We start from the raw sequence: 13,793 nt of genomic DNA, 5'->3' as shown, positions 1-13,793 counted from the left end.
TATGGTCCAATATGTGTAGGACCACACAATAGGTTAAATGGGATAACTACACTAGCGAATGGGGGACACTAAATACTCTCTACATTAAAAAGTAAATTATAAAATTATACTCTTCACACTAATGGAAACACTTTATTCTTATAATATTGTATGTTGATAATTCAATCATATTATTACCTATTTTATATACAGTATCATATGGAGATTTCTTTAGCTCAGTGTGGTCTCCATAATAACCATCATCACTATTACTTTCATCAATAGTTTTTCTTTGAACATGACAAATAAAAACATTTCCTAAATATTTTATTACTAATTTTAGTTAAATAATAACTGTTATATGTAATATATATAAATTTCTGTAATATATATAAAATTCTGAAATCTTTTTAAATATCTAGGTTTTCTATATTTATATTAAATAACTCAATTTAAAAAAACATATGATATGATGAATTTGAAAATATAATAAATGTCACATGAATATCATTGCAAAATTAGGACAAAAGTAGAACTATATATATAAAAGTAGAACTATATATATATATATATATATATATATATATATATATATATATATATATATATATATATATATATATATATATATATATATATATATTTATATATATATATATATTTATATATATATATATATATATGAAGACCTCAGTGGAAAAAACGGCGTTGTCACATTTAAAAAGTATTGAGAAAGTATTTGTTGAACATTAATAAATGTCTTTATTTAAAGCAAAGAAAAAAAATTTTTTGTATAAAAAATTACATAATGTTTTGTTTTTAAATAAATTTTAAATAAAATAATTATAATATAACTTTTTTTAAATTGCTTAGTTTCATTTGCTTTAAATAAAGACTTTTATTAATAATCAATAAATATTTTATCAATACTTTTTAAATGTGACAACGCCGGTTTTTCCACTGAGGTCTTCATATATATATATATATATATATATATATATATATATATATATATATATATATATATATATATATATATATATATATATATATATATATACATACATATATATATATATATATATATATATATATATATATAATATATATATATATATATATATATATATATATATATATATATATGTATATATACATATATATATATCAATATTATATTGGTGTAAGTTTTGATTACTTTAAAATTAAATTAAAAAAAAAAATAAAAATAAAAATAAAATTGAGAAATTACCAGGTTTTATATCCATGTGTGCAAGTTTTAGAGAGTGTATATATTTTAGTCCCTAAAATAAATATGCAATGTATTATTTAAAAATTCAAAACCAATACTATAGTGGTATTTAAAAAACCAGGTAATATGCAATACATTATAGCATCCATTGTGATGTCATAAGCTCAAGTTTTATTGACATGAGATGATGTTTTGTATTTGAAAATTAAATCACTTTTGATATACACAAAAAACTATTGCTGTGGTTACTTAAGTGTTTAGTTTTACTATAAATATTTTAAAGTTTATTCAAAAATTTAAAACATTTGTATTAAATTAAAAATTAATTTCTACAGGAAACTGTTTATTGTTCATCCAATCAAAATAAAAAAGGTTTACATATTTGTGAAGGTACATATACATAAAAGATACATATACATATTTGTAGTGTAAATACTTTATATTTTTATATTTGTTTTAAAATATATTTGTATGCTTACTTTTTATAGAAGGCATCAGATTTAATAAATAAGAGATCTGAATAAAAAGTGTTGCATGAAAATGGTGGTAAAAAAAAATATAAAACTTAAAAAATTTTTAATACTGACTTCAAAGATAAAGGTTGAAACAAGATTCTCCAAATATTGAAGTTAAAAGAATAAAAAGTACAATTGAATTATTCACTTTATAAATCAACAAAAAATCTCAGACAGAATGACTTATTGTTTATCAAAATGTTTAATTGTGACAATGAAGTCAAATTTTCTTATGAGATGCAGACTATACTTAAGTAATGATTGAAAACAAAAAAGTTTTTTTGTTCAAATATGATACATGTTATATACTGAAAAAAATTTCAGATTTGAATTATAGCGAATGAAACCTCAAACAAAATCATTAACATCAAAATTGTAACGAAGAAAGAATACCTCAATTTTATTATCGCATGTTCAAAAAATGCATGCAAAGTTTGTCATTCATAGTGATATCAAAAACAGTCAATCATTTGTCTTTATGTTTAGAATACAACTGGCAATTCAAAAAAACTCCATTAAATCTGTTGTTCAAGTTAAATGGGCAAAAAATTATATTTTTTTTGCCAAATAGAAATGCTGATGTTAGTCGAAATCTAACTTCTTTTTTTACATGTGCAATTCGGAAAACTAATTCTCTTGCAATAGTTTCTGATTTAAATAATCATACAAAATCATTTGTTGTTGCTAACATAAACAAAATTATCAAGCTTCTATCAGGTAATGTTACATGAGTTAATGCTTTCAGTGACAATGCAATGCCTCAATTTAAAAACAAGTATGTTTAAAGGGATCCCAAAGTGCCGAGACTAAAAAAAAATGTTTGGTCAGAATTTTTTTAAGTAAAACAAAATAATAAATGTATACCAACAAAAACAAACTTTGTTGTTTTACTCAAAGCTCGCCCTCTCCACGGTAGCAATTCTCTTGGAGTCGTTAAAATATACGCCGCAATCTACATACTTTATAATTCATTTAAGCATGTTTAATTCCAAAGAGTTTTAGTAAATGATGTCATTGTAGAACTTTGATAAGAAATCTTGAAAATTTTTTTTGTAAGCAAATTATAGATTTTTTTTTTCATTATAGATTATGAAAGAATTTGTTTAGTTACTTATCATTATATAAAAGTTTTTTTTTTTAAAATCATAAATTACTATAGAATTTTTTTATTTATTTCAAATTATTAGTATTTTGTTATTACGAAGTTCAAATTAAAAATAATAAAATATTTCAGACATTTTAAGCTTGTTTATCGCTGTAAATTAATTTTGTGTTATATTTATTATTATTAAATTATTATTATCTGTATAAAGGTTCCGTTAAAAAAATTATTTTGTATTTGTTAAACTTATAAAAGTTTAATTAACAACATTTAGGGATTGTTCATAAAGTAGGTACGCTTTGGTGGGGGAGAGGGGGTCTGCAATGAGCGTATATGAGATTGAGGGCAGGGGTCAATTATAAAAGTATGGAGACATTAATGTAAAAAAAATATCATAAAATTTGGGTAGGTAGGTTAAGAGCGTAGATAGTTTTAGGGAGATAGAGGGTACTCAAAAGCTATAGCAAAATGTGGAATATGGGGAGGGGGAGAGAGTCAGAGAGAGAGAAGGGTCGAAATTCAGGCGTATGTACATTATGGACGACCCTTTATTTGCTAAACTTTTCATCGAGTTACATATATTCTCGAAATACTTATTAAATCAAGCGAGATATATTTAATAAAATTTATTCTATAAAACATGTATTGGTCATTTTATTTTATTTTTAATGTTAAATAATTACTGTCAAAGACTCCAATAAAAGGATAGTATTATTGAGTCAATTTTAGGGTTTCTCATTTCCCGTAAATTTAGCATCCTGGGATTCACGGTGTGCAACTTATTTATCCCGGGATTTCCCGGCATTATTTTTAATATAAAAACAAGCGGCTTCTGACAAACTTATCTTAGCACGCTAATCTATATTACTATTTAAAATAAAATATTGTTTTAAAAAACATAAGCAATCAATTGATTTGTCACTTAATTGTGAACAAATTTTTCCCATAAACAGGCCCACGGCAGAAAAAGCTCTTTCTGATTCAATTGATGTCGGCTTGATGGTCATTAATGTGGAGTATATTCTTTCTAAACTTTCGCTACGTTTTCCAGTTGCCTCAAAAAGTTTGATTTCTTTTGTGAGGTTTTTTAAAATGTCTTCTAGTGCTGCTTTTTTACTTGTTTGACATTACAAATAGTCGCATCCAATTTTTGTTCAAGTGTCAAAATACTTTTGCCTAAAATTTGAAGCAACAGGTTGAGGCATTGACGGGTCAGAAACCATGCTTTCATTATCACGACTCACTTCAACTATTTCATTATTTGATGAACTAGTGCTAGCATCCTCTATGTACAACCTGGTATAAATTTTTTTTGCTGTTGCTTTTAATGCATGTTTGGATGGTAAGTTTGGAGTTGATTCCTGATAATAACTAATTGGGTTGTTTAAAAATTTTAGTAGTCCAATTAAATTGGCATTTCTGCGTTCTTCAATTCCCTGCTGCACAGATTGAAGCAGTTTATTGGCTATGAAATTTTTTTTCTCTGCCAAATCATCCAAGATGAACATCATAACACCTTCTGCGTCAAGTATTTCTACCAAGTATTTCTACCAAGTCTTTCTATTCCAACTTTTATCGGTTGCAGAGAAAATGTTATGGCGTTCATAATCGCATATCCATCTTTGGAGATATTCAGAACTTCTTTTTAATCGATCATTGCTTTTAGTATACATGTTTTTACTTTAAGGAATCTTTCTAGCATTACAACAAGACTATTCCACCTTGTTTTGACATCTAATATCAGCTTCAGTTCTTTATGAAATTTTACGTAGATTTGTAAAACGTCATTTTTAAGAGATGATTTGCGGAACATTCGAACCACTTTTCGAACCTTCTGAATTGTTAAGGCTATATTTACGCTATTTTGTAAATCATCAAAAAACGTAACGCCTGTTGAGCTGTATGACTCATCATTACAGTCAAAGACATCATCAAACTTATCGTAATCACTCAAACTTTCATCGGAATCTTGCAACTGCGATTCAATATATTTTGCTGAAGAGTCTAACTTTTTGTAAAGAACATCACATACTGCCAAATGAAGTCCGTGGGCATAACACAGCTGATGTTCAATACCACTTAGCCGTCCAAATTTTTTCATTACGGATGCTCCGTCAGTGACACTAGCTATGATGTGCTTCTTAATTGATAAATTGAAATCTGACAGTTTATTTTCAACCAGATTGACAATTTTTAATGCAGGAAGTGATCCAGCTATAGGAGTCAATCCCAGGTTCCAAAACTTTGTTAATAAGTGTGAATTTACATTTAAATAACATCAATTTTTTAAAGACTATACTAACGATAATGAAAATCGCGAATTTCTTTTGTTATCTCTAAAACCACAGTTTGTTTAACTAAATCATATTGTTTTTTTAACATACTGATGACATGGGATGGATTATTTGATAATAACATGCCTTTTTCAGACAATGATTTTCTAATAAATTTACTTTTTGTAATGGCATTTATTGAGAAGCAATCCACCGTTGCTAGCTTTGACACAATTTCCTTGATAGTCTGCTGTTTAACAAACAATGTGATTTTCTTTTGCACAATTTTAATTTCCTTACCAGTATCTTCATGTTGACGCTTCATATTTAAATCCAAATCTTTATGTGCATTTTTTAAATGACGAAGGAGCCCACTTGTCGAAAATCCTTTGCACATTATCTTTACATTGCACTTTTTGCAAATTGCAGATTCGCCAGATTTTTCTTTACAAAAATATTGCCATGCTTTCGATCCATTTACAATTGACATGGTATAACTAAATTGAATCCTAAAACAACTAAAGGTAAAGTTATAAATATTTCTTACATCTGTATGTTATCTTATGTATGACTTTATATGTCTTTGTTTGCCGTTTTTTAAATACAAAAATTATTAAATATTTCAATACAGAAAAAATTTAACTTTTTAATAATTTAGAAGTTTAAAAATCAAACTTACTGTTTTCGTTGCAAGAAATCTTTTTTATATTTTATAATAACGAGAAAAAAGAAAACATTGCATTGCAAATTGCAATGCGATGTTTTCTTTTCCTTGAGTTAGATAGTTTAAGATAGCTTCAATAACATTTCTTGTTTTGCTAGGTTTTAATATAAGATATGAACACATAAAAATGTAACTTTTTGCAATAATAATTTTCTTATTTTTGGTCGAATTAGTTAAGCAGTTATCATGTCAAATTTAAAAAAAATTATGTTCAACAGTGATATCCTGGGAAATCCCGCTGCCACTTTTATCTCCGGGATCCCGGGAAAACGGGATTTTATCCCGTTTGAGAAACCCTAGTCAATTTTGAAATTGAAATTGTTTAACGAAGAACCTTTCATTGTCAATTTTGCTAGTTTTTTGATAAGAGAAATGTAAAATACTTGCCAAATACAAAAAAAATTGTTATACTGTTGACTAAAAAAAAAAAAAAAAGGTAGAAAAAAACAACTCTCTTGTCAACAAAATTTTTTAATTAAGAAATATAAATAAACTTGAAGCAATATAATCTATGTGATTATGTTGCTTCAAGTTGTTGATTATCTCAGACTTTCTTTATATTTATAATATCAAAATTATCCCCTACACCACATAGATAATGTTGCCAATTCATGAAGAAATAGAAATTTATAGATATTATTTTAATATAAATAATAACTTTTTGGTGGGTAAAAAAGCCAGAATTTCACAACCATTTTTGCTGATGTATTCTGTAACATGTTATACAATCTAAAAAATTTTACTTACAGGTTTCACGATCTTGTATGGAGAAAGAGTAAACTATATGGTTTCAAAAATAAAAATAAGTTTAAAATTATGTATATTTCCAGACATTTTATTGTGAAACGAATAAAATCTTTGAATAAAATTAAAGCAGCTAGGTCGGATGATCCCCCCCCCCCTTTACTTTCAACAGATTACATATATTATTCATTTCTCTTTCTAAGCATGCAACCTATTTCTATTTTACAATAATCAAAAGTTTTAGAAAGAGTGGCTCATTCTTAACTCATCATATTTAGAAAATACTTAATTTTGCACAACAATATCATATAATATATAAATTAAATTTCTTATCTAATTAAAAAATTACTTATTATATATATATCATATTTATGTAACTATAAGCATATTTATTGAACTTCTTAAATTTGTAAACTCACTTTACAAAGCTGCAGTATAAGTTGCTTGAGGTCAACAATTTCCATAAGGACTTTTTCTAATCGATTTTGCATAATTTTTTCATTTAAATTTCCACCTTAAAATAAAAATAAATTAATTTACTTATGTAAGATTTTTATTTTGCATTTTCAATTTTAAATAAAAAAATAAAAAAACAAAAATCATTTAAAATGAATCACCTTGAAATATAAAAAAGTTTTCAAAAAAAATTTTTTTTTTGTGGCATTTAATATAAGCTTCTGGAAGCAATATTTATATGTTATATTTCAATATAACAGATAAATATTGTTATATTAAGTTATATTAACTTTTGTTACTTTTTAAAAATTTTCTCTTGGTTGCATGACATCCTATTGACACATTAAAGTAATAGTGAATTATAAAATGTTTAGAAAATATGAAAAAAAAATAGTTAATACTATTAACTATTATAACATCTTTATTTAAAAACTTTTCATCCTACCACAGAACAATTTATTTGCAATACTATTAAATAGTAATGAATTTATTTGCAATTCTATTAAATAGCAATGCAAATAAATGGCTCTATGGTAGGATAATAAATTAAAAAAAAATTGATACAACTTTATAAAGCATGTACATGAAATAAATGAGAATGAGAAAATACATCTTTTTTCTCATCGGTTTATAAACAAAAATTTTATTTGTATTTGTATTTTGTTGGCAACATGTAACAATTTCATAAATTTTTTTAGTTTTCCCATTTAACTTAAAATAAGTTTAAAAAAATGATAACTGAATATGTTAGAAAAAATATTTTGCACAAATATTTTGAAAATCTGAAGATGAGCTTCAATTCAATGGTAATAAAGTTGCAAACACACCCCTACACTGTTAGTTGTATTATATTACATTTTTTCCTAACAAAACCAATCAAACGCAAACCTGGTAATGTGGGAAAGGAGGTTTTTCAAGATATAAAACTGGTTAACAGTTTTATGAATAACCTGAGACTCTCACTAATGGAACGCGCAAAAAGATTTTTTCATAGTTTTGTTGTAAAAGTTCGAAACATGTTTTCCACACTTTCTAGTAAAATACTTACTAAAGAAAATGCCTTTTACCTTTTACTAAATCACATGATAGTAGACATATTTTGATTTAAGTTATTATAGTAAGCATGATTAAAGTCATTATAGTAAGCTATAGATCGAATAAAATGATATAAAAGTTATGTCTAAAATAGCAAATCCTTTTAACTGGCCAGAATTGAAAGTTATGGAAAAGTACTGGGTAATTATTAAACAAAAAATGAAAATAATAAATTAAAAAAACTATGCAGATTTAAAAATGGTATTTAAAAAAGCATCAAATAATTATGATTGCTATTCTGTGCACAAGCTTATGGGTACCACCAAAACAAAATTTCAAAATTTTATTAGATACCCACAGGAATAAATTAATTCCTTTTAAATATTTTATGTTCTTTTATCAATATTTAAAAATTAATACTTGATTCTAAATAAAAATTGATGAGTTATTTTAGTTGTTTTTTACTTTTACTCTTATGTTTTAAATTGACTAAAGGATATTCCATGAGAAAGTGACTAAAGGATATTCCATGAGAAAGTGGGACAGACTTTCTAGGGTTGTTGTCGATTATCTCAGACTTTCTTTATACTTATAATATAAAAATTGTCCCCTACACCACATAGATTATGTTGCCAAATTTCAGCACCGCTATCAAATGGTCTTTGAGATTTTTTTACATTAAAATTACCTACTTTAAAATCACATAAATAAAAAATATTATTTTTTTGTTTAGCAGCCACCTTGATTTTTGTGTTGCGTTTGCTTGACTTGTTATTAGGCAACTATACATGTAATTAACCTAAAAACTTGCACCTCTGTAATTTAAATATAATTTAAATAGATACTTTGAAGAGTGTTTTAATGCAAAATTGTGAGGTTTTTATAATTTTTTTTTGTAAAAATATAGGAGAATTATATAAAAAGTGCATTAAAGTAAGACATTGCAGGTATGTGTTCATGGTTCTTTTTTTAAATTGACATCAGTTTTTATAAGTCATCAAAACTTTTACAAAAGAAAACTTATTTCACCTATTCCTTAAAAAAGCCTCAATTTAAATCAATAAATTTTTGCTTCCTTTTTCAAAAAACATATTTAGTGGGGAGATCTTTTACTAAAATAGAAGAAACCATCAATATCAAAATAGTAAGATTGTTTTAATATTGATTTACTTATTTAATTATTTTAAGTTTTAATCCAATATTTTGCCAGCTGTTTTCTTTCTTGTTAGTTTATCATTAAATTAAAAAACAAGTTATTCAAATAAAAATTAAAAAAGTAAATATATAATATCATAATACTAACGATAAAGGTTTTCATAGAAATACTATAATTAAGTCTGTTTGTTATGTAACTAACTATAGTTGAAAAAAATTGTATATCTAAAAAAAAAAAGATTTAGTGTACAGATTGTATTTCATTAAATGATCAATGTCATATATTGGTATACACTAAATCAATTAAATTGACATACATATCAAGTTATTTAGAGAGAGAGAAAGAGAGAGAAGAGTTTCATTAAAAAACTGGGCTATCAATATTAAATGTTAATGTTAAAATCTGATTTCATCATGAGCAACCCTTACTTAAAAAACTTGTTAATTCTCCAAAAAATTGAAATTTTTCGTTTATTGAAAAGACATAAAAGCTGTTCTCAACTAATTGTACAACTTTCTTCTTACAAAGAATGTATTCAGCACACTTTGTACTCAGTTGTTTTTTTTCTCAGTTTCTGAATAATGCATAAATTTTGCAGACCATTATTACTTGTAGTATTTATAGATGGTTTGCTAAAAATTGACATTCAACTAGCAAAAGATATTTTTTGCCAGAATTTTGATTGATATGGAAACAACACATGATTTTAAAATTTGTTAAAAAGAAGTAATACAAAAAAAAGATGATTGATCCACATTAACGCTGATAAAGATGACTTTCTGGAAAAAAACATTTTTTGATGAAGATATAGGAATTGTACAAGAAAAAAAACTTATCAACAGTTTGCCTTAAACAGTTTTGTTTGTTATAAACCTGTTGTAAAACATCACAAGTAAGCTGCTGATCAAAGTTGATATTTTTACTTAACTAATCAATTTAACTGACCAACTTTCCCTTTAAGAAAAGGCTTTGCAGAAACATAGGTCTTGAAACTCAAGTCATGGTTTCAAAACATCTCAAGAATTTTATTTAACTGTCTTGGTCTCAAAGCCTGGAGTATTGATCTTGCTCTCGGACCATTATTGTCTTGTACTTTTTGAACCTTACAAAAATTATTAACACAATGGATAGATTAGTAATTAATAATAAATCATTTATTGCAACAACTTCCTGCTCTGAAAGAGTTGTACCTAGAAAGTTGTGTACCTCATTTCTTTATGCAAACCAGTCCTTCATAAAATGGCTGATAAAATTCTTGCAATAATTAAATTTATAACATGATTATATTATACGTGTTTTATTATAAAGTAATATGTATAAATGGTAAAATAATACATGACAGTCTCATTGTGTTGGACAAAAAATCAAGTCATGATCTTGGTCTCATAAAAATTATCTAAGTCTTTGAAAGAAAACCATGTTGGATGTATCTGTAAAATACATCAAAGTGTAAAGCTTTGCTTAGAGCAGTTAAACTGGAGATTTACTATGAACTTATGAAAGGAAGTATATATCACCAAAATATTCTCATTTTAGCCATAACTGTTTAGTTTCACTTAGAAAAGAAGATGTTATTTTTCTTCTCAAACTTTAATGAAATAAATTTTACATTTTGGACTTCTTGTTTACTTTCCTATTTACTTATTTCATAAGTTGTTTTACTTTTAAATTAATAATCATCATCAATATTTAAATTCTACAAGATATTTTTATCACTTATGTTATTTTCTCCAAGAACTATCTTTAAAATTTTGATGATATCTGTAAAGACATTGGTTTATTTTAGTAAACAAAGCAATTCTTCAAATTTTTATTTTAAAATAACTTTTGATTAAAATAATTCAGGTATAACTAAAAAACATGTCTAAACTACATATGTAATTAAATAACTTTATTATCCAGAAGGTTCCTAAAAGCCTTAAAATTTCAACATAAAGAATCTGCTCTGTGAAGTACAAATAAAATAAAGACATCTCATTCTCTGTCACGCAAGTCACTGGTTAAGAATGAGTTAAAATATAATAGCTCAAGATCAAGTTCAATCAAATAAATTGAGAAATTACTCAAGTTAATAACTAAAATATTACTGAAGTAGACTTTATATCTATCTATCTATCTATATCTATATAAATATATATATATATATATATATATATATATATATATATATATATATATATATATAACTTTATATATATTACATTTATATATCATGTATATATTATATATATATTTATATATATATATATATATATATATATATATATATATATATATATATATATATATATATATATATTACATTTATATATCATGTATATATTATATATATATTTATATATATATATATATATATATATATATATATATATATATATATATATATATATATATATAACTTTAAAAAATGAAGTTTATATTTCACATAATAAAATGTCTGTAATAAAATATATAACTTTTACCATTACAAAACTCATTTTGAATTAACATATGATGATCTTCTGCCCAAGCGGAATAGTATTGTACCACATGTTGGTGATGACCAAGAACAGCATGTGCCCAAACTTCGCGCAAAGCCATTTTTCTTTTAAAGATAAAAATATGTTAATTATATATATATATATATATATATATATATATATATATATATATATATATATATATATATATATATATATATATATCAGGGATGCGGAGTCTTAAAAGGACTCCGGATTTATATTTCTACTTTTTCCAAGTCTGTGGTGTCCAGAAGCTCTAAACATGTTTGTTGACTTATTATCTGCTATAATAAAAAAATTCATGAGATTTAATGACTTGAAACTTATTGTTTTTAAGCCCGAAGTCCTGGAGTCCCGGAGTCCTTGCCGTCATTATACCTAAAGACTCCGGGCTTAAAAAACGATTGTTCCAATAACCTAAAAGTCTTAATTTATTTTCTACTAATAAAATAAAATAAAATATATATATATTTATATATATATATATATATATATATATATATATATATATATATATATATATATATATATATATATATATATATATATATATATATATATATATATATATAAATATACACACTGTCCTCCAAAACATTAGCAACCAAATAAAAAAAAAATGCTTTTTTTCTAGTTTGAATACTAATTACAGCAACTTTATTTTTTTAATTGCGCTTTGAATACAAAAAATGCTTAATATTACATATAAGAAAAAAGATTTGTACATAATAAGACTACTTGAAAATGAACAAACTTGTTTTTTTGTTTTTATTGGTATTTTAACGCAAAAACGTGGTCCTCCAAAACATTAGCAACTTTTTATAATTACTTACAAAAACTCACGGAAAATCAGCAGCACAAGTGTGGAAATAATGCCCAAGAGAATTGTTGTGTTATAATGAGAATCAACTAATTGTTAATTTTTGTTCAGAGATGAATATGGAATGTTGCAATTATTACAATATTAATTTAAGATCGCTTATATATGCTGTTTTGGATTATAATGGCAGGAAACAAGTATAATTTAGCTTTTCGAGAACGTATTGTAAAAGATTACAAGAAACGAGTCAAACAAAAGGAAATCGCAACGAAATACTCCATTAACAAGTCAATTGTATGTCGAATAATCAAACGATTTAATAAAGGTAGTCCTTTAGAAACAGAACATAAGGGCGGAAGACCACTCAAAACATGTCGTTTCACCGATCGAAAAATTATTCTCCATGTTAAAAAAAATCTTTTTTACAGCGCTAATGATACTATTAAAAACTGAAACTTTCCATGTCTCAAAATACAGTTTGTAGACAACTTTCAGAAATTTTGAGCTTTAAAGCAGCAAAAAAACCTTTCATTTCTTAGAAGAATAGAAAAGCTAGAATCGAGTTTGCAAATTCTCATAGAGACTGGACTATAAATGATTGGAATAGAGTACTCTGAAGTGATGAATCAAAGTACGATTTGAAAGGTCCTGATGGAAATTTAAAGGTACGTAGACCTGAAGGTAAACGCTTAGATCCTAAATACACAAGAGGAACAATCAAGCATGGTTTGGGGTTGTTTTTCTGGTTTTAGTGGAGTTGGACGTATTTACCAAATAAATGGCATTATGGATCAGCATGTTTATTGTGATATTCTCAAGGAAAAAGTGGTTCCTCATACTGATAATAATATGCCTCTTTTATGGACATTTCAACAAGACAACGACCCCAAACACACCTCTAAACTCGCTAAAGAACAGTTTGAAACAAATCAAATTAAAGTAATGAAATGGCCAGCTCAATCACCTGATCCCAACCCGATTGAAAATTTATGGTACCAAGTTGAACTCTCCCTAAAACACAAAGGACCCTTCAAAAACACTGATGAGCTATATAAAGCTATTAAAACCACGTGGAATGAGATTACACCAGAACAAATTATTAAACTAGTAGAGTCTATGCCGAGAAGATGTTCCTTGATCCTAAAAAGTAAAGGATATGCCATTAACTATTGATATTAACATTTTTTAGGGTAGTTTTAAAAAAGTTGCTAATGTTTTGGAGGACCACATTTTTGC

General features: G+C 25.5%; 1 protein-coding gene across 2 annotated transcripts in view; it reads right to left on the bottom strand.

Annotated features, from left to right (window-relative positions):
• The window catches only part of LOC101234863 (wee1-like protein kinase), a 58,470-nt gene that overhangs the window by 12,742 nt on the left and 31,935 nt on the right, over positions 1–13,793 (bottom strand). For both annotated transcript variants that reach the window (XM_065813379.1, XM_065813380.1), the window contains exons 5-8: positions 11,699–11,820; positions 7,009–7,103; positions 1,232–1,283; positions 178–297 (exon numbers count right to left, since the gene is read on the bottom strand). In XM_065813379.1, the coding sequence (XP_065669451.1) occupies positions 178–297; positions 1,232–1,283; positions 7,009–7,103; positions 11,699–11,820 (389 nt within the window). The remainder of the gene's footprint in view (positions 1–177; positions 298–1,231; positions 1,284–7,008; positions 7,104–11,698; positions 11,821–13,793) is intronic.

This window comes from Hydra vulgaris, chromosome 12 (genome assembly GCF_038396675.1).
Source record: "Hydra vulgaris chromosome 12, alternate assembly HydraT2T_AEP".
Classification (NCBI taxonomy): Eukaryota; Metazoa; Cnidaria; class Hydrozoa; order Anthoathecata; family Hydridae; genus Hydra; species Hydra vulgaris.
The sequence above is the reverse complement of the archived record's forward strand: the minus strand, read 5'-3'. Positions and strand labels throughout refer to the sequence as shown.